The sequence below is a fragment of the Leptonychotes weddellii genome, chromosome 5 (genome assembly GCF_054177405.1).
Source record: "Leptonychotes weddellii isolate Sample4059 chromosome 5, ASM5417740v2, whole genome shotgun sequence".
In the NCBI taxonomy this organism is placed as follows: domain Eukaryota; kingdom Metazoa; phylum Chordata; class Mammalia; order Carnivora; family Phocidae; genus Leptonychotes; species Leptonychotes weddellii.
Window position 1 is genome coordinate 88066749 of NC_138373.1, and position 20246 is coordinate 88086994.

The 20246-nt window shown below is 41.3% G+C and overlaps 3 protein-coding genes across 9 annotated transcripts in view; 2 read left to right on the plus strand and 1 right to left on the minus strand.

Annotated features, from left to right (window-relative positions):
• Positions 1 to 8347, plus strand: part of STK38L (serine/threonine kinase 38 like) — a 76592-nt gene extending 68245 nt beyond the window's left edge. Inside the window, exons 6-11 of the mRNA XM_081820503.1 lie at positions 530 to 599; positions 1341 to 1472; positions 1886 to 2009; positions 2978 to 3073; positions 5323 to 5414; positions 5521 to 8347. Of these exons, the coding sequence (XP_081676629.1) occupies positions 530 to 599; positions 1341 to 1472; positions 1886 to 2009; positions 2978 to 3073; positions 5323 to 5414; positions 5521 to 5648 (642 nt within the window). The 3' untranslated portion in view covers positions 5649 to 8347. The remainder of the gene's footprint in view (positions 1 to 529; positions 600 to 1340; positions 1473 to 1885; positions 2010 to 2977; positions 3074 to 5322; positions 5415 to 5520) is intronic.
• ITPR2 (inositol 1,4,5-trisphosphate receptor type 2) overlaps positions 1 to 13974 on the minus strand; it is an 838078-nt gene extending 824104 nt beyond the window's left edge. Inside the window, exons 1-2 of the mRNA XM_081818942.1 lie at positions 13883 to 13974; positions 13587 to 13597 (exon numbers count right to left, since the gene is read on the minus strand). Of these exons, the coding sequence (XP_081675068.1) occupies positions 13587 to 13597; positions 13883 to 13974 (103 nt within the window). The remainder of the gene's footprint in view (positions 1 to 13586; positions 13598 to 13882) is intronic.
• Positions 13975 to 14726: 752 nt separating this feature from the next.
• Positions 14727 to 20246, plus strand: part of BMAL2 (basic helix-loop-helix ARNT like 2) — a 107725-nt gene continuing 102205 nt past the window's right edge. For all 7 annotated transcript variants that reach the window (XM_031036124.2, XM_031036127.2, XM_031036125.2 and 4 more), the window contains exon 1: positions 14727 to 14943. In XM_031036124.2, coding sequence (XP_030891984.1) covers positions 14913 to 14943 — 31 coding nt within the window. In that variant the 5' untranslated portion in view covers positions 14727 to 14912. The remainder of the gene's footprint in view (positions 14944 to 20246) is intronic.

Consider the following 20246-nt stretch of genomic DNA (forward strand, 5'->3'; position numbering starts at 1 on the left):
TTGTATCCGCCCCCCCCCCCGCAACTAAATGCCAATCAGCAACCTCCCACCCCCACCCCTCAGGTCCTTGAAATGAGAAAATCTGCTGGCACTCATTTTCAAGTGGTCCCTAGCATACTGCCCTTAATTGAGAACTACTGCCTTAAAGAAATCATTTTTGTAAGATTTTATATGAATTAAGAATGAAACACTCCATTGCTTTCTAATGGATAAGCAGTGCCCTGGAATTAGGTTTATAATGAAAATACCTGATGTTTATATATAGTAGCTTGTAGTTTCCAAACCACATTCCTTTTCTTGTTCCATCCTCCTATCAACTGTGTTAGGACTGTATTATTACTCCAGTTTTCTGTAAGCAGAAGCTGAGGCTCAGATGGGTTGAGTCACTTGCCCGAGAACATATTAGTTGTGAGTGGTGGACTCAGGCCCACTGGGTTCAACCTCTTTATTCTTTTTGAAATGGGATTGTTAACCTTAAAAATAAAACAATTCTTTTACCAGCAAAAATGGGTTTATTCGGGAATAACAGAGAATTGCAATTTGGGACAGGCAAGCTGTGGCACAACCATTGGCAACTCCAACAAAAAAGAAGAAAAATGGTATTTTAAGAGAAGAAGGAGGATTTGAAAGGAGCTGTTTTGAGCAAAAGTCCATTGGAGAAAAGCAAGAGTTGAGGGTGGTGAAGGTCTCTCCTTGGCTGAGTTGCAGGGTAGTTGCTTTCTCATAGGAGATGCAGTGTATATCTTTCCCTGTTGGGGCCCATAATTGGTGATTCTTTCCCTGTTGATGATTCCTCTGATGGGGTCTGTAATTGACAGTCCCTCCTGTAACTGACAGCGAGTAGTACAGAAGTATAGCTCCCCCTTCTAGCATCCCAAGTCCACGTTAGTGAGCTGTCCTTTTATTAATTTTCACAGGACTTAGGGCTAAATATATAAATAATTTAGTTGAGCTTCTTGGGCAGGGGTCAGAAATCGTATCTTTTTTTTTTTTTTTTTTAAAGATTTTATTTATTTATTCATGAGAGACAGAGAGAGAGAGAGAAGCAGAGGGAGAAGCAGGCTCCCAGGGAGCCCGATGCGGGACTCGATCCCAGGACCCTGGGATCATGACCTGAGCCAAAGGCAGACACTTAACCATCTGAGCCACCCAGGCGCCCGCAGAAATCGTATCTTAAATAACATATTATCTGACTTGGTACCTGTCACTAAGCTTTCTACATGGTAAACATGCAAAACAAGTATTGAATGAAAATTTAACTGCTGTATTTACTGCTTTTTCCAGTAGTGAGCCATACTCAGATCTTTCAAACATATATTTAAGAATGCTGGTTTGATAAGCTCTTCCTTTGCAGGCATATTCCACAGTTGGGACACCAGATTACATTGCTCCAGAAGTATTCATGCAGACTGGTTACAACAAATTGTGTGACTGGTGGTCTTTGGGAGTGATTATGTATGAAATGCTAATAGGTATGTCTTATCATTTGTTTATGTACATACTATATAAATTTCTGTGAGTGCCACTGACTGAACATATTACAGATATCATGGGCTAAAATGACTGAACTTTTTGACATCCCCCACTGTCAACAGTGATAAATACCAGTGAGCTCTGTAGAGATTCAGGAAAAGGGCATTTAACCAGAACTCCCAGAGTGTCAAAGTTGTATCTACATGGTCTTTCGGATAAAGGGGGTGATGCTTTGAATCCTTTATTTTATTGCCTTTATTAGCAATTTTATTATAAATTGATGAATGGTGACATTTTTTATTGTTGAATAGAACACTTCCAGCTAATTTTCTTTTCCTATGGCACATATACAGTAGGTAGAGTATATTTGATTATTAAAGATGATAAAACTTGTGTTTTCTCGCATATGCAGGATATCCGCCTTTCTGCTCTGAAACTCCTCAAGAAACATACAGAAAAGTGATGAACTGGAAAGAAACTTTGGTATTTCCTCCAGAGGTACCTATATCTGAGAAAGCCAAGGACTTAATTCTTAGGTTAGTGGTTAAATCCCTAGAGGAGTTTATGGTATTTTAAAATTTCACAGGTATCTAAAAAGATCGAACTGCCCATTTTACTCTTGTGGGAGGAAAAGGACCACCACTGATCTATACAGTCAAAGAGATCAATAAAGAAAATGTGTTTTTTAAAAACTGCAAACAATTAAAAGGAAGCATGCAGTAAAAAAAAAGAAAGAGTTAAGAAGAGGGAAGGTGTCTTGTATCATTTCAAAGGTCACTCCTGTTGGTATGCAATGACCCTATTTCATTAAAGGGAAAAGGGAAAATAAATTGTTAGTAGCAGTTCATATCACAAGTCTATATATGAAATTGTTTCTAAGCAAAGGATTTCATTCTGTTTCTCAACTAAGATGAAGTTTGGTAAGGAATATAAATTGGGACAACCTATGAGAATAGCTAATTGATGGCATATTATCAAAAATCTTTAAACTGTATATGACCTTTGACCCAGTAATTCTAGGAATTTTCTTATGCAGATAATTAGATGTGTGTAAAGATATAGGGAGAATATGTTTATCATGATATGTTTTTAGTAATGAACAGTTGAAAACTAAGTGTTCAACAAGAGTGGACTGGCTAAATAAACTGTAATATTTCCACATGCAAATTTTAGAATATGAAGTTATAGAAAAATATACAATGACTTTGGGAAGTTTTCTCAGTATATTAAATGACAAGAATCGCCCTAAAACAGTAACTACTGTACTAACATGTATTTTAAAAATTGCAATAAAAGACTAAAAGGAAATGGCTTAAAACTGTTTACAGTGGTTCTCCCTGTCCAGTGCAATTACAGAGGATTTCTGTTCTCTCCCACATTTCCCACAAGAAACAGAGCTGACTTTGGTAAACAGAGAAAAAAATGAAATGTTTGAAAAAAAAATGCAAATAGGGTACTTTAGGTGTAATTTGCATATGATCATTTCTCTGTTTCCATTTTCTAGATTTTGTATTGATTCTGAAAACAGAATTGGAAATAGTGGAGTAGAAGAAATAAAAGGTCATCCTTTTTTTGAAGGTGTAGACTGGGGGCACATCAGGTACGCTCATAGGCTTCGAATGGGAGAGATTTAAGTAAAAACGTTTGTTTTTTACTACGTTTAGCAATTAATTTGTCTCTGATTCTGCTAAATACAAGAAGTAACACTGTTACGATAAGCCCTCATTTTTGTCCTGTTCTATCATACTGTATACTGTTCCTCTCTGTCATATACCATCTTCTTTATAAAGTTATAAGAAGACACAGTCCCTTTTTTAAACACTGTGGGAAAAGGGAAATGATGCAAGTAACTTTTAAGAATTTGCCTGTAGTTGTTACTTGTAAGCATTGGCCTTTATTCAGTTTGTGGCCAAAGTACCTTCAGTAGATCTGTGACAGTACTGAAACATAAAACCGATCATGCTGTCTTCTTCCTTCCCTTTGTACTTAGAATAAAATTAAGGCAGCGTAGCTGCTTTCAGGACTGTGGGGTGTGGCTCTTCCCTCATCTGCCCCAGTGGCATCTTGTATGGTCTTTCCCACTCCTCCCACCTCAGGGCTTTGCCATTTGCTCTCCATTCTGCCTGAAACGCTCTTCTCTCCCTGCTCCTTGCTGTCCCCACTCCCGCCCCGCTGGGCCAGCTCCTGTTCATTATCCTTTGAGACAGCTAAGGAGTCACTTGCTCCACGCAGGTCTTCACTGGAACTCCCACTGTGTGCCAGGCACTCGACCTGTTGTAATAGTAACTCCTTTTTTTTTGACCACTTATTATATGTCCAGCACTGTTCTAAGGGCTTTATGTGCATTTTTTCTCTCATCCTCACAGTACACCTTAAAAAATAGGTACCATTATGATGTCTCTTTTACAAATGAGGAAGCTAAAGCACAGAGAAGTAATTTGCCTACAATGCCACAGCTAGTAAATAATCTAGCTGGAGTTTCTCACTAGAATTGGACCCCTGGGTGTCCTGGTTCTTAACTGCTATGCTGCATTATGCGGTACATACCTCATCTCATTGAACGGAACGACGATTCCCCGCTTCTTAGAGTTGGAAGGACGCTTAGAGCCCACTAGTGCAATCTCTTGCTTTGATAGTAAGGGAACAGTCGCAGAGCAGGGACTAGCCTGCCTCAGGTCATGCTGCTAGTTAATGACAGGAGATTCCATCTTAGGACACCAGAGTCTATGGTTCTTGTCACTAAAGTAATATAAATTTATTAAGTTACCACATTAAGTATAAATAAGTTGGAATGATTCTGGGAAAAATACTCAGGCTTTTAGATAACAGGCTTTGTTCACTTGTCACCTAATACATCCAGTTAAGTGTATTTGTGAAAAAAATAGAAGCAATAAAAATGGATAGCTTCTTTTAGCTATTTCTATTTTTAAACATTTTTAGCATGATAAGGTATTTTCATGACTGATTTTTTTAACCTAATTTCCCTGATTGCCTTAAAATTTATATGACAGAAGATTTTGGATTTAGATTTCATTGCAAATGTGTAGTCCTTTGCACTCCTTAATTTCCCAAAGGGTTTTTTGTTTTTCAAGTGTCTTTGTTTTTTATTTTTATTTTTTTATTTTTTTTATTTTTTTTAAAGATTTATTTATTTATTTGAGAGAGCGAGAATGAGAGAGAGAGAGTACCTGAGTGGGGGAGGGTCAGAGGGAGAAGCAGGCTCCTCGCTGAGCAGGGAGCCCGATGCGGGACTCGATCCCGGGACTCCGGGATCATGACCTGAGCCGAAGGCAGTCGCTTAACCAACTGAGCCACCCAGGCGCCCAAGTGTCTTTGTTTTTTAAAGTAATCTCTACACCCAGTGTGGGGCTCGAACTCATGACCCTGAGACCAAGAGTCAAATGCTCTACTGTCTGAGCCAGCCAGACGCCCCCCAAATGACTTTTAATTTATGGATCCTCTAGTAGAAGAATTCTATTCCTGAATTACTTAGCTAGGATCCAGTGCCCACAAGAGCCAGCATACATTATGTAATTATAAAATTGTTTGAACAAAATCTCTTCTATTCTACTTTCCCTTTCATTAGCTCTTATTTTTCCCCTTTAAACAAAATAGCATGAGAAAGTCTGGGTACAAAGAAATAAAAATTCCAAGTAAATGGTCTTGTTTTCATAAAATATTATAGTCAACAATGACATCCACTGAACAGTCTTCAAGTCCACAATAAATTTCCTTGGCTCCTCTAATATCTATAGCACAGCAAGCAGAATTTGCAAGTAGAATTATTTTTGGAAAATTAAAGAGTTCAAGAAAATTTACCATGCTACTACTCAACCCTTTTTTTTATAGGGAGAGGCCAGCAGCAATCCCTATAGAAATCAAAAGCATTGATGATACTTCAAATTTCGATGACTTTCCCGAATCTGATATTTTACAACCAGGTAAGATCCTCTATGACACAGCTAACACAATTCACAGTCTGTAAAGATGCCAACATGTTCACTAATGAAATTCCTTTGCTCTTGGTTAATTTTCCTATCTTTCTAGTGCCAAACACCACAGAACCGGACTACAAATCCAAAGACTGGGTTTTTCTCAATTATACCTATAAAAGGTTCGAAGGGTTGACTCAGCGTGGCTCTATCCCCACCTACATGAAAGCTGGAAAATTATGAATAAAGATCACGTTCGCCCACAACCAAGAGAACTCAGGTAGCTGCATCACCAGGCTTGCTTGGCGTAGATAACAATACACTGAAACACTCCCGAAGACGGTGGTGCTTACGACTACAAGAGGAAATTCTACAGGATTAGGATTTCTAAGACTACTACAGGAATTGGTTGGCAGTGCCAGCTGGCTTTTTTTTTTTTTTTTTTTAATATTTTATTATTTTTGTTAACTTTATTATACGAAGGTACTGGAATAAAAGAGACGTACATCCCTTTGTAACTGCACTGCATACATGCGTATTAAGGTCCATTCTGCCTGTGTGTACTCTAACACCTCTGGTCAGTTCAGGAGAAACATATCATTTAAAGCAACATAGGCTAACCTGTAGGTCACACTGCAGTATTGCTGTCTTACTGCAAGTCTTATGGGTCTAGATAATCAAAAAAAGCCATCTTCCGTAGTCGCTGTTAGAATACTTGCCCTACTGGTTTGGACATCTATAGAACGAATAGACATGAAGACAATTTCTGTAATGGTTTTAAGAAATTTTAAAAAGGAAATACACTGGTTATTTAAAAAATAGACTTTATCATCATGTTATTTCACCAACTGCACAGTCAGGAGTGACAAGTTTATAATAAGGAGGAAGTTTAACACCTTCACTCAAGCACTCCACTAATATATTTACTTTGCATTCAGAGATACTGATGACCTTTATATACGTAGTCTGTATACTCATAGGGAGATGTACTGTATTATATAAAATGTAAAGTTGCTTTTCTTGTGACAAAAGGACTTCTTTTTTAACAAGAGGACATGGCATTATTTTGATTTGATTATGGTGAGTTGAATTTAAGAAATGACCATGAAGGCTGCTTGTAGAACTGGTGTATTTTTATTAAACTATTTTTTTAAATGTCAAACTTCTGATCATGGAAATGGACTTGTAGAGAACAAAGAGCTATCTACTTTGGTTTTCTAGAAAGTTGTTACATATCATGGCCGGTTAACCTTTCTTTTGGTGAAAATTTTTCCTTTGGTAGTACTTGTATTATTGTGCCATTATTTTCTTACACTCCAAATGTACCAAAGATCCTGAACAGAGTGGATGTTCACAATTGAGGAGAATTTTCCTTTCCTGTGGGAATGCCATATTCAGACACGACAGATCTTTGATAGAGGTCAGCTTATTCAAGGGCAATATTGTTCATGTTCAGCTACATCACTGTGGTTGACGTTTGCGGAATTGAGGAAGTAAATGCAGGCGGGGGGCGGGGGCGGGCGCGGGGGAGGTTGTAATGAGGATAGGGGAGATGATGTCAGCATAAAATTCTTTAGCTGTTTCCCGAAGAATTAAGTCATCTTTTCTAGCTCAACATTTTATTCTAAAATGACTCTCTGAGGTTTTGGTTTCATAACTACTAGTTAAGGAACAATACTTTATCAAAGAATGGCCTAATGTTTGTCTTAACTGTTAATTGATAGAGTGTTTTAAAGATACAACAATTATAACCATGATCTGTGATCAAAATCGAAAGTGATGGTTTATTTGTAGCTATGTTCTTCTTCATGGGGAAGAACTGCACAGGATCATTATGCAAATCTACAGAAGCTTTTGTAAATGCTGCCGCTAGGTAGCTCCACGATGTTTCAACAAGGCCATCCTGGTTGGTTGGTTGGTTGGTTGGCGGTTTTTCTCCCCACTGTTCTCTCTCTTTCCTTCTTCTTTCCATTCTTTCTAGTATTTGTTTGGTACTTACTATGTGCTCATCTAATAGTTCATCTCCATTTTTCTCATTTGGATCATGTGGCTGAGTATCTAGGAGAGAGAACTATTAAAATTTTGGGGTTATCTCAATTTGACCAGCTCTGGTTCTTCTAATTATAACTCCCTCTAATTTTAAAAAAATCTGTAACTGCTGCTCAGTTTTATGAGATTTTCTCACCCCAACCTCATCCCCTCTTTAAAAAAAAAAAAAAAAAAAGACTCTTTTGCTAGTGTGATAGTGAATGAGTAAGATAGGAGGAAACTGCATCATTCTCTAGTTGTAATATGGTAATTATTCTAGTATAGAAAAATGTCATTAATTCAAGTTGACGGGGATGGGGGGGTTCACATAATGGAACTGAAGTACCTAAGTTTGCTTTTTAATCAAATAAGAGGAGAGCATATTGGTTTTCATCTCCCTCATTTTTATTAGCAGGAAGAACTTGGAAATAGTTATGATTTCTTGGCAGTGGAAGGGCAGTTCTGGAAAGTTTACTTTGTTTAGAGTCTCATTTTTCCCTGGAGTTGACAGAGTGATTCACAATCTTTGGGGTTTCCTTCTCGTCACAAGCATTTCTTAAGTGCCTATTTAAAGCAATTAAAGACTGTGTCTGCCCTTTGGAAGCTAAGAATTTGGTTCGTGATGCAAATTAGCCAGATAATTTGCAAAGTACTCTTGAGATTGAATTTTTCCTATTATACACTTACCATATTTCAGGTGAACCATTTAATTTAAATGACAAAACCCTATCTAATCAACTGGGCATAATGACATTTTCTTTAAATTAGACTCTATTTTGAATTAAAGAGTTTTATTATAAACTGTGTGTTTTTGGTTTTTCTAAGTATATAGAAAGCTTGTATAATTCAGATATATTGATTTCCTGATTTAATGTAGACTTTGACTTTTTTATTAAAAAAAACTTTGTATTAAAGCAAGTTATGTTATTTTTCTTTTATGCTTTTCTTACTAACGTAGTTTAAATCTTTAAATTTATTGAAGCATAGTGCTATCTGAAAACAAGGACTTTCTTATAAATCAACCTTTTCTGAGTGAAATGGCTGATTTAATAAGCTAGTAGTTGAATGGAAAATAACATGTGGAAAACTCCCAACTTCCTTTGGTTGCTAAGGCTTAAGATAGGGTTTCTCATTTATTTCTATAATAGCATACTACTTCTGTTTTTAAAACATCTGTATATCTTTGTGTAAGTCTGTAAATTTAAAAATATTTTTAAGTTCATTTATTTTTGATGTTTTACTGTAGACAACCTTTAGACAATCAAACAATATCTACTGGTAAAAGAACCAGCTATCCATCTTTTGATGATCTATAAATTAATGAGTTGAGATTTTAATCAGGAGAGAGGGACCTAGCAACTAAACACATTTGCTATGAGGTGTTAAGTTTCAGAACATTCAGAACAACTGTTTTGTATAACCATGACTATTTCCTCTCGTCTTTATTTAACATTTATTTTCTCTTTAGAAGTGCACTTATTTCTGAAAAGTTTTAATGAAACACTTAGAACAAACATAAATACGAAACACTTGGGACTCCTAGATATATTTTAGATTTTTATGAAAAAATGTGAGGGCATATTGCCACTTCAAGAAGAAATGAAGTAATAAAAATAGTTCTTAGTTATTTTTTAAAAAGCAATATAAATTATTCAGCAGTTGTCTAGAAAAAGTGATCATCGGGCTGTCAAGTTCTGTGTTTAGTTCCTGAATTTCAAAAAAATGGTTTGGTGGCATGAGGCCTTTTTCATTGAAGGTAAGAAAAGAATAAAAACTATGTTTATAATATTTCTGTTGGTGAGGTGTTTTGGTTTTATATTCAACTTTTGAGACAGGTGTTATGCAAAACCCAAGAAAGACTCTTCTGTAAATATATGCAAACTTCACACTTAAATATCACATCAAGAATGCAATATCTGAAGTTTCAATTGTATTATGTTTAAACAATCAAGATAGTTGTACAGGTTTGTACATAACTACCCCAAAATCAATTTGCAAGCAGAATTGAAATTGAAAATGCCTCAGAATGGCATGGAAACTAGTAATAAGAGTGGCCTAGGTACCCAAGTACCATTACGTCCTGTCCCGTGGAAGACACTGATAAGCAGTCATGCTACTCTTTCCACCACGCTCAGACGGGGCCAGTCAGAATCCTGCTCATCCTAGAGGTGTGCTCCTAACTGTTCCTGACTTACATCGTCTCAATAATGCCATTGTTAAGACAAAACAGTGAAAGCACTGAATGTGAAAATTTGGACATTGGAGCAAACTTGGAGACGAAGTGCATCTTTTTTCAAGAGCATCTTCTGATAAAAAGAACTTATATTTGTATACAAAATGCTTTCACTTACATTATTCATTTTGGTTATTACCACTACTCTGAAATAAACATAATTACCCTCATTTTACAGATGATGAACATGAGGCTGAGCGTGACTTACCCACACACAGGTAATAAATTGCTCTTGAACCCAAGTCCAGTGCTCCTTTATTCCCCCCACATCACACAGCATGATGCTTCAGTGACAAATTGCCTCATGTGCTTCTAGACCTCAGAAAAATACTTGGGGAGCTAGTGACAGATTTGTCACGGGGTACTTTAGACTGCAAGTGTCAGAAGACGCAAGTCAAGATGGCTTCAACAATAAGGAAAATGATTATCTCATACAACATGAAGACACAAGATAGGGAGTTTCCCGGGTAGTCAACTTAGCATCTCAAAAACAACATCAAGAATACAGGTTCTTTCCGTTTCACTATTTTTGTCATCCTGGGAGTGTTAGCTTTGTCCCTCGTCTTGTTTTTCAGAGGTGCTAAGTGGCTACAGAGACTCTAAGCATCAAGTCTTTCTACATGTAAGTCCCTAGAAACTAATTCTTGTGTGCCCTCTTTTTTAAGATCAAGGAAGATCTTTTCTAGAAGCATTCTAAGCAAAGTAACCTCCACATGTTATTGGCCATGATTATGTCATACATCCATTCCTACAAAAGTACCTGGCCTGGGACAGACTTAAAACTAATCAGGATTCACATCCCTGGTACTAGGGGGAGGCTTACCTAAAGCACACAGCCACCTGATACCAGAACCAGCTGGAGTTCTTTTAACAAGCTCCAAGGTAATCAAAAGGGTGCCACACATTTTTATAGCAATGGTTCTTACCTTAAGCCACTATACCTGGATTTTCTTGCTGGTTCTCCCATTGCTATGTTTGAGCTAGAAGCTGATCCATTAACGTCCTTCCTGGCCCACCAAAAACAGGAGTACTAAGTACCACTGTGCTGGACCACAGCTCAGCCACTGCAATCCCAGTTTTCTTGTCCTTTGGAGAACCAAAAGTAGGGGTGGGTCTCTGGACCTTATACAGACAGAATAGATGTATGGCCCAATGACCAGAGTTTGGTCTGTTTAGTACTTTTGCCATCCCTCCCAAATCCTAATCATCTCTTCATTGGTCCACCTTCCCCACTGCTCTTACACCAGTAAGAGAGACCCTCATCGATTTATTTCCCCAAGATCCAGCTAGGAGTGGGGTGGCCTAATTACTGGCTCAACTGCTTTGTCTAACTTGAGCAGATGGGCTTTGACTAATAGAAATCCAAACATTTCTCAGGTGAGATTGTGCTAACTACCATGATACTATCTTGGAACTGCTCTACTGTTCATATTAAGATGTTCCTTATCAAACCCTTAAACATAGGATGACTTTTTTTAAGATTATTTTTTACTTGGAGAGAGAGAATGGGGGGGGGGTGTGGGCTGAGGCAGAGGGAGAGGGAGAATCTCAAGCAGACTCCCCGCTGAGTGCAGAGCCCTACACAGGGCTCGATCTCACAACCCTGAGATCATGACCAGAGTCAAAACCAAGAGTCGGACGCTTAACTGACTGAGCAACCCAGGTGCCCTAACATAGGATGACTTTTAAGTCTCTACCAAAGGGGAAACCCATAACAGGAAAGGGAAACTGTCCTTAGCCTTTCTTGTCCTCTTGGGTAAGATAATCATGAACAGAACTTGAAGATCACTCCTGCCCAATTCCATACAATATGAGGAGGACTGCGGAGGACCTGGGATACCATACTTGTTTTAAGAGTGTCCAAAACTTGCAAAAGTAAAAATTAGTTCAGCTTTTGACACTTATACACACAAACATCATCTCTAAGGGAAAAAGAACATTAAGCAGTAACTCCATATATGAAGAGATGTCTGCACAACCATTCCCTCGGGCTTGTCCTATGTTTGTTCCTTTTTGTATTTTTCTCAGAATTTTAGTTTATTGCTACTTCTGGCCTCTGGCTAGTGGAAATATCCAACTTACCCCCACAACAATCTAGGCTTAGGAAACTTGATTTTTGACAAGTTGAAGCAATATTTCCTAGAATACTTAAATTGTCTCAAAATCAACTGATTTTGAAGTAGGGATTGAGAACTACTAACTCATAATCTCTAGGGGTGGGTCTGAAATTCTGTACTTTATCATGCACATCCAACTTTGGGAACCACGGAGCTAAGGAGAAAAGGACACTGGTTAGACTTTTCCAAAACGAAATAATACCCACCTCATCAGTTGCTGTGAGAACATCTATATGAAGTGACGGGACCACAGCGGGTACAGTACAAGTCAGTGCTTATAGCAAAGCCTGGCACATTGTAGGCGCTCTAGAGATATGCCTGAACAAACGAATTAAATAACTGCATTTTTGGTGGGCAGCCCTACTTTCCATCTAAAGCTGATCTCAAAATGTTCTCATTTTTAATAAAAACATAAAAGCATTGAAAAGGAACGTAGCTTTACTAAAGTTGTTTATTTCTCAGGGAAATAATGTAAGAGGGTTTGCATTACACAGTGAAGTTCCCTTAATACCCTTTTAAGAGATCTTTCTCAACTTTCCACTCCCCGTTTACTCTCTCATGAGTAAATCCTCCTGCACTTACCTTCTCTGCATTCTCCTCCCCTTCATAAGCCAAGCTCAAGCTGATCTTCCCCATACCAGATGCCTACTATAGGTCTGTCTATTCATCTAAACACATTTGACCTCCCTGTTTGTCCCAGCTGTGCTCCCACTCATCAACCTGCTTAGCAAAAACAAGAATCTTCCCCAGGATGGACCCCCCATAGAATGCTGGGGGTGGGGGTGAAGGGAGAGTGGCACGGAAGAAGGGGTAGTTTTAAATATCAATAATTTAGTTATTTTCCCCTGTCACTTAGGAGCTCATTAATGGGTAGTTATTTTTATATTTATGCATCATTGGAAATAGTATCTTCAATGTAACTGCACTCTGAAGCAGGTGGATTTTTTTTTTTTTTTTTTTTGCCCTGTACCAACTAAAATATCTAAGTGGTCTTAAGGAGCCCTCAAACTAAATTACATTGTTATAATCCCAGCAGGAGGTTGACAAGTATAGGAATTTATAGTTTTGAGGCAGTGGATACTAATTCCAGCACTGTTCTTGCCTGAGTACTTGGCAGTGAGGCAAAATTAGCAAACTAAGGTCACCCTGGGATTAGCAATGATTCCCAAAGAGCTACACTGTCCCTGGGCTTTTGGTGAGAAAAGGACATTGACCAGAAGGAAATAGATCATATGTTCTGCAAGTTATGTTTCAAATCACTTCTGTTACATTTTGCTCAAGGAGAAAATATTAGAAAATCACTGCCTGTAAATGAGAGATTACCTTCCTATCCATCTCACAAGATACTGGTTTTCTATCTCTGTTTTATCCTATGAGGCATAATATAACTACTCTTTAAAAAAAAAAAAGTCCTAGAAAGGAAAGCTCCAGAGCATAAAGAAAAAGTAGCAAGTAGGATTTAAACTTGAACGTTAAGGGGGAAGGCATGTTAAGCTATGAGAGTGACTTGCCCCCAGAGAACCCTGTGGCCTCTTCTCCTTGAGCATTATTACTTCCTCCTATCATATTAAGGTTCTGGATTCCTTTTCTTTGGCTTTCAGGCTCGAATGGAAGTGAATCATCATTTCTAAGAAATGAGGACTGCAATGATTCACCAGCAAGCTTATTGGATACCATGGTATGAACGTCTAAGAAGATCTGGCTTTTACAGTCTGGCCTCTCCCATCCACTGAGTGATCCTGGCCCCAGTACTCATCTCTGAGCCTCTATACATATATACATAGTCTGTACTGTACATTTGAACCAGGGTGCTGCTTCACCAGGAAGGTGACATTTAACACATGCCCAGGTCTTTCAATGCCTCCCCACTTGGTGAAACATCCCCAAACAGTGCACATTTATCTGGAAAGCCAGGTTTGGACATATTCAGGGAAACCAACGCCCGATTTAAGACTATCTGCCAGGCTTTCTGTGGACCTTTTATTTTTGAGCTGCCAGCGGAAGTTGATGGTGGATTTCAGGTAGAGCTCCCAGTCAAAGCTGGGACTGAGATGTTTCAAGAATGGTTTTGATGAGGGAAGTGCGTTGGTGTGCTTTACTGAGGGCAGCCACAGTTCTTAGCACCTCTTTCCACCTCCAGCAGGTAAAATCCCTGTCCCCACTTCAGAGGGCAGCAGTTTCCCCTGGTCATGCTTACTTCTTCCCCGGGAACGCTGTCCCAATCCCCTTGCCCAGGTTTGGCCCGAAGTAGCCCCCAGAACACATATGCAGCTAGTTAAGACGCTATAATGAAGTCATGGTAGGAAAATTAATAGATTTAGGCGAGTTGATGCAAAGCTTTAGTGTTCTCTCTGCTGCTCCTTTCGTCCACTACTTTCCTCTACTAGACAAACTGTGAGCAAGGAACGGGTCTAGGGACCAGTGGGCGGGAAGAGAAGCAGCTTATTCCGCACAGGATGGAGGGCTGTCAAATGATCCCCAGAGCATCTTGCTTCTGGATTTACCCAACCTTGCAGGAGCCAAAACCGCTTTCTCAGTGACCCCCCTCTCTGGCACTTCGCACCCTTGTCTCTGCCCCGAAGCCCTTCCCTCGCCCTTCTGTGTACCAGTGAAGTTTCTCTTCCAGCTTCCCCTCCCCCCCCAGCGCCCCCACCCTGCAGTGATCTCCATTCATCCTTTACCTTTTCTCCCAAGGGAAAACAACTCCAACCCTCAGAACACCCACACAACGAATCCTTAAAGTGATCGTGGAAACCTGTTTTTAAAAGCCGGTTTCCAGAAAGGCTCAAGGTGCTGCCTCGCCAGCCTTTCAGCGCTGTGCCTCCAGCCGCAGGGGTCGGGGGCGGTGCCGCCGTGACTCCGCCCCGCGCCGGGTCCCTGTCTCCGGCTGGGAGCCCCAAGGCAGGCCAGTCCCAGGCCGCTGGCTCCGCAGTCCCGGCCGGCCGGGCTGCGAGTCGGCGCCGGCTGAGCGCCCAGGGGCCGCTGGGGTGGCCCCCCAGACGCGCAGCACAGCTCCCCGGGCGCCCGCGTCCCCACTCCGGGGCCGCCGCCGGGGCCGGCGCAGGGCGGGCCCGGAGCTCTAGATGCCGCCAGTCCCGGGGCTGCGGAGCCGGCCGGGTGGTTCCTGCGATGGCGGCGGAAGAGGAGGCTGCGGCGAGAGGTGAGGCTGCGGGCGGGCGGCTCCAGGTGGGGGAGCGGCGTCGCACACGCGGGAGCATCCCGGGCGGGGCTGGGGGCGAGCGGCCCGCGCGGCGACGCCAGGAGGGCACAGTGTGCGGAGGGCTTCCCCCCTCAACCCCCGGCACCTGCTCCGCTTGGCTCCCGGACCAGTGTCGTCGCTTGGGGGCACAGGTGCTGCGCGGCACCCCTCCCGTCCTCCCGGGGAGTGGGAGGTGGGGAGTGCCCGTGCTCGCCGCCGGCTTTCGCGTTGCCCGCAGCCTCATTTCTTGGTCCCGGCTGGACCTTTAGGCGAAGGTGAGCTGGCGAGGGACCAGCCACCTTATAATGGCGAGCAGCCTCCCTCGGCCGACCACCGGCATCCCACTTCGTCGTCTGCAGGGACTGTTGCGTGGACTTCTTAGATTTCCTCTTTTGTATGAAGCAGTTGTCATCAGCCATTGAAGGGACTCGGGTTCTGCGAGCCTGTAGCCTCTGTACTGGAAATACTCAATTCTCCGTAACCCGTTTCCAAAACTGCCCGGTCGTGGGGCGGGCAGGCGGGCAGGGAGCGCGTGGAGGCAGGTCCCCCGCACCTCTTGCTCGAAAACCACAGACTGCACCGCAGCAGCCGTCCGTGAGGGAGAGGCGGCTCTCGTCTTTTACCGTTACTGCGTTAGGAAAGCCATCAGTGGAATGTTTGTTTTCTATTTTAGTGCAGTTTTTTGTGAATTGAGTTGGAAGCGTGCTATTTCTTGTTCCTCTCTCTAGTATACACTGGCAACATTCCGTGGTCTCTTCCATGGGACTAGTCGCAATTATGGGACGGTTATAAAATATCTGTTAAGTCAAAAGGGAGCAGGAAAAAAGACATAACTAAAGGAAGACTGGCAGAATTTCAGGGAAGCAGTTGATTAAATCCGCACTTGCCTTTTGGAATAGGGTGATGAGTTTTGATTCTTCTCTGAAATACAGCAATGAGAAGAGGTGCTTTTGAAAAAATCTAATACAGTTATGGGAACTTGGATCATGGGGAGATTTCCAACATTCTATCATTTGAGTATGTGCGGTTTTTCTAGATGATATAAAGATGTGAGTAAGCACTGTTTTGCAAAGAGAAGGCAGTATGTATGGTGTTAAGCTCAGTCGTGTCACTGGGGTTATTTACCCTTAGCCTTAGTTTCTTCATCTGTAAATGGGGATAATTATAGTATCTGTCTTATAGGATTGTTAGGATTAAACGAGATATAAACGCATTTAAGTACATATAAAGTGCTTAGCCCAGTACTTGAGAAATAGCAAGTCCTCCATAAACATTAGTTTAACACAATTATTATTTTTTAAGATTTTATTTATTTATGTATTTGACAGAGAGAGACACAGCCAGAGAGGGAACACAAGCAGGGGGAGTGGGAGAGGGAGAAGTAGGCCTCCCGCTGAGCAAGGAGCCCAATGCGGGGCTTGATCCCAGGACCCCAGGAGCATGACCTGAGCTGAAGGCAGACGCTTAATGACTGAGCCACCCAGGTGCCCCGCTTAATACAATTATTAATTTGCAGCTTCCATTTGCTTTGTGAAGTTAATGAGTCTTATCTGGTTTTTTAAAATGTTATCCCACACAAGTCAAAATTGGCCAAACTAAAAGAGTAGTTGGACTGTACTGAAAAAAGAGAAACATGAAAATGCATCTTACTCATTCAGAGTGGCTTTCACCACATAAGCCTTATGGACTTATAAGTTTTCAAACAAATGGTTTATTGCTATTTAGCTGACGACCAAATGTGCAGTTGGGAATGATTAAAATTAATCCTTCTTAGATAAGAGTAGCAAAGTTTCAGTGGGGGCTGGGAGGGCAGGCATTTCTTGAGGTCCTATTACGTACCAAGCATTTCATAAGGGATACCTTCCTTAGTGTCACAACAGCCCTGTGATGTAGGTGGTGTTATCTCCATTTTGCAGATAAGATGAGAAAACAGGCTGGCCCAGAGTTCACAGCCAGAGTGCCAAAACTGAAGTTAACATCTGTGGCTACGGGCCATGCAGCTTTTCTTCCTTTCCTGTCTCACTAGGTGGCGCTAATGAGCAACGCGCGCATCTTCAGACACCCTCTTTAGCTAAAAAGGGTGAAAAAAATATGGTTACAAGTTCCCCCATCCCTGCAGGGAAAAACACAACAAAACAGGTCTCTATATCACAATCCATGGCCATGTTTTCCTTACACAAAATTCCTGAGGATTTCTTTTCCCTAGGCAGTTTGACATTGAGACCCTGGTAATAATACAAATCTAAAAGTGGTGGTGGGGAGAAACCCCCCTCCCCCATGGTGGTTACACAGCTGAAAATAACTTCAGGGCTGATTGTGAGGATAGCCACCAAAAATCAGCTGGTGCCTTACATAATTGCCTGCTCAATTTTTTGACAGGCTTATGGTAAACACCAAGATTGAGCAAGCTGCCAAGTGACTGGGCGTCCTGGTAAATGGTTCCAGAATCCTTGGAGTCAGGCAGAGGGCAGTCTTGCAGGAGCAGCGCATTTTCAAGACGGACTGCCAGAGATGGTGGGGTAGCTTTCTCACGTTCCCGGTTCCTCACCGTGGCATGTTTTCACCTAGGAGGTTATCAGACCACTCTTTCTGAGCTGGAGTTGTAGTTCTGCAATTATAGTGGCTTAAATTCATTTTTATGACTCAGAAATAAAAAAATCATGTGCCAATCAACTTTGCATAAGCTACCGCTCCTGGCCTGGATCCTTAGGCAAAGTCTCAGCCTGAGATGCATTACTCACCATAAACCAGGATGGACTAAAACTGCTTTTCACATGTTGGGGAAGGCAGTGGGGGGTGGGGAAGCGGAGTGAGAGGAATGGAGAGAATGGGGAGAGGAAAGAGGGAGAAGAGGGGTGGAGTAAAGAGAGAAGAGGGGAGAGAGGGTAAAGGAGCAAGATGGAAGGTAGAAAGTGAGGGAAAGATGGGGAGACGAGGAAGGGTGTAGAGGGGAGGGAAAGGAAAATGAGAGGGGGCAAGGCAAGGAGTTGGTGGGGGGGAGAAGAGTTGAGTGGGGAAGGGGAAAGAGGCGGGATGGAGGTGGGAGAGGGTGGGAGGGTAGGGACTGCCAGCCCATCAGAGTTGACTCCAGGAGAAAAGAAAAAGTAATTTAATGTTTAAAATATGTAGGGGGGACATCTGGGCGGCACGGTTGGTTAAGCATCTGACTCTTGATTTTGGCTCAGGTTATGATCTCAGGGGCCTGAGATTGAGCTCCACATGGGGTTCCATGCTCAGTGGGGAGTCTGCTTGAGATTCTCTCTCTTTCTCTCTCAAAATAAGTAAGTAAAATAAAATATATGGGGAAAGCCAAAATATTAGCATAGTAAACACAGTCATTTCATTTTACTTTTTTCCTTGTGGCAAGACTCCCTAGTTCTAAAAAGCATGATCTCTTTCTGTGCTGTGAACATTGATTATTGCATCCTTTTGAAATCTCTCCCTTTACATAGTGTTCAGGAACTCATAAATAAGGTAATAACATCTCATTCTAGTAGCCCTGATTTCAGTTGTCCCATTTAGTTGAAGACCTTCAGTTTTCCACCGTGACAGCTGAGTGACGCAGGTGCCTGGGATCTGGGTCATGAGTCAGGATCCGGACCATCATCAGCATTATCGGGGACTCAGTGACCAGGTGCCCTAAAGGAGACCGGTGTACCTGAGACATCTGCCTGCTCTGTGAGACAGTGATTTCCTGTCCTGGTTTTTGCAGCTCTCCTCCCTGGAGTGGCTCTCTTCCCTGGAGTGGCTCTCCTCACCCCCAAATCCCAGCCCTTCTATACCCTGCCGGCCTCACCCAGTGCCTCCCTCCTTCCCAGTGGCAGGAGGCTGTGAGAACTTAATTTAAACTCTTATTGGTGCTGGTACTACAGTAGCTTGTAGTATTTCTGGATATTTACTGATAATTTATGAAGCACTTAGCTGTGTACCCCCTCATTTTCTTCTCTTACTTATGTGAAGTCACATTTACTGGTCCCTCACACATACTATTTAAATTATATCGCTTTAGGCTATAATATCTGACCCACCCCCAATTTTTAAATTTAAAATATTTTAAGGGGTGCCTGGGTGGCTCAGTCAGTTCAGCATCTTACTCTTGATTTCGGCTCAGGTCGTGATCTCAGGGCCGTGAGATCCAGCCTTGCATGGGGCTCCGCACTGGGTATGGAGCCGCTTAAGATTCTCTCTCTCCCTCTCCTTCTGCCCCTCCCCCCTAATTTTAAAAAAATTTTTCTTAAAATATTTAAATCAGTCCAGTTATATAATATTAAAACTCTAATTTGAAAATACTTGAATGTTGTCTGGCATGATAGAAAATTTGTCATTTATCCAAGTACATTATTGGTATTTTGTTTCTCTAGTCTTTAAAGTTTAAATCTCTAAATAATATCTTTACAGAGAGAAAAACAAAAGCTGGAGGAAAAGGAAATATGGAGAGAATCACTCTTCCAGTCAACATGGTTTGCATTACAGGATATTTATTACTGAAGGTCAAGATTATTGCCATAAAACAGTAATTGCTAATGTATTCAAAATGTTTTACTTATAAAGAAAGTGCTTTACTTATAATATTTGTTTTAAGTAGATAAGAAATACACTTTACCGTATGTTCCAAATATATCACAGGGAAAATGAAGAATCATCCACTGGCTTTCTCTCTCCATTTTGTCTCCCTTATATGTCCTATAGTCTGTTATGTGAGGGAATCTGCCTTTCCCCATATTTTTTTTTAATTTAATTTTATTATGTTACGTTATGTTAGTCACATACAGTACCTCATTAGTTTTTGATGTAGTGTTCCATGATTCATTGTTTTCCCCATATGTTTTAAACTTTGCTGCCTCCAGGCATTGCTCAGGCTATTGGCTGCTCCTGGAAGGATCCTGCCCTCCCTCCAGATACGCATGTGGAAGTCTTACGTCCTCTTGAAGGCTGAGCTCAGGTGTCACTGTGTTTTTACTTGCCTGTGGGGAAGGAGATCTGGTGTATAGGGAAATGAGCATGACCTTGGAACCAGGCCATTGGGAATGTGACCACCAGTTTCATTATTTACTAGCCATGTGACCTTGGCCAAATTATTTAACTGCTCTGAGCCCCAATTTCCTTGTCTGTAAAATGGGAGTAAAAAATGCCTAACTTGGAGGGTTATGTGGGAATTAAATGAGATGATTAACAACCGTTTTAGTGAAATCTGACCTACAACAGATGATTTCCCCCCTTCTTTTCATGCAGCCTTCCCAGAATCTCCCCTCCCCCAAAGGAAA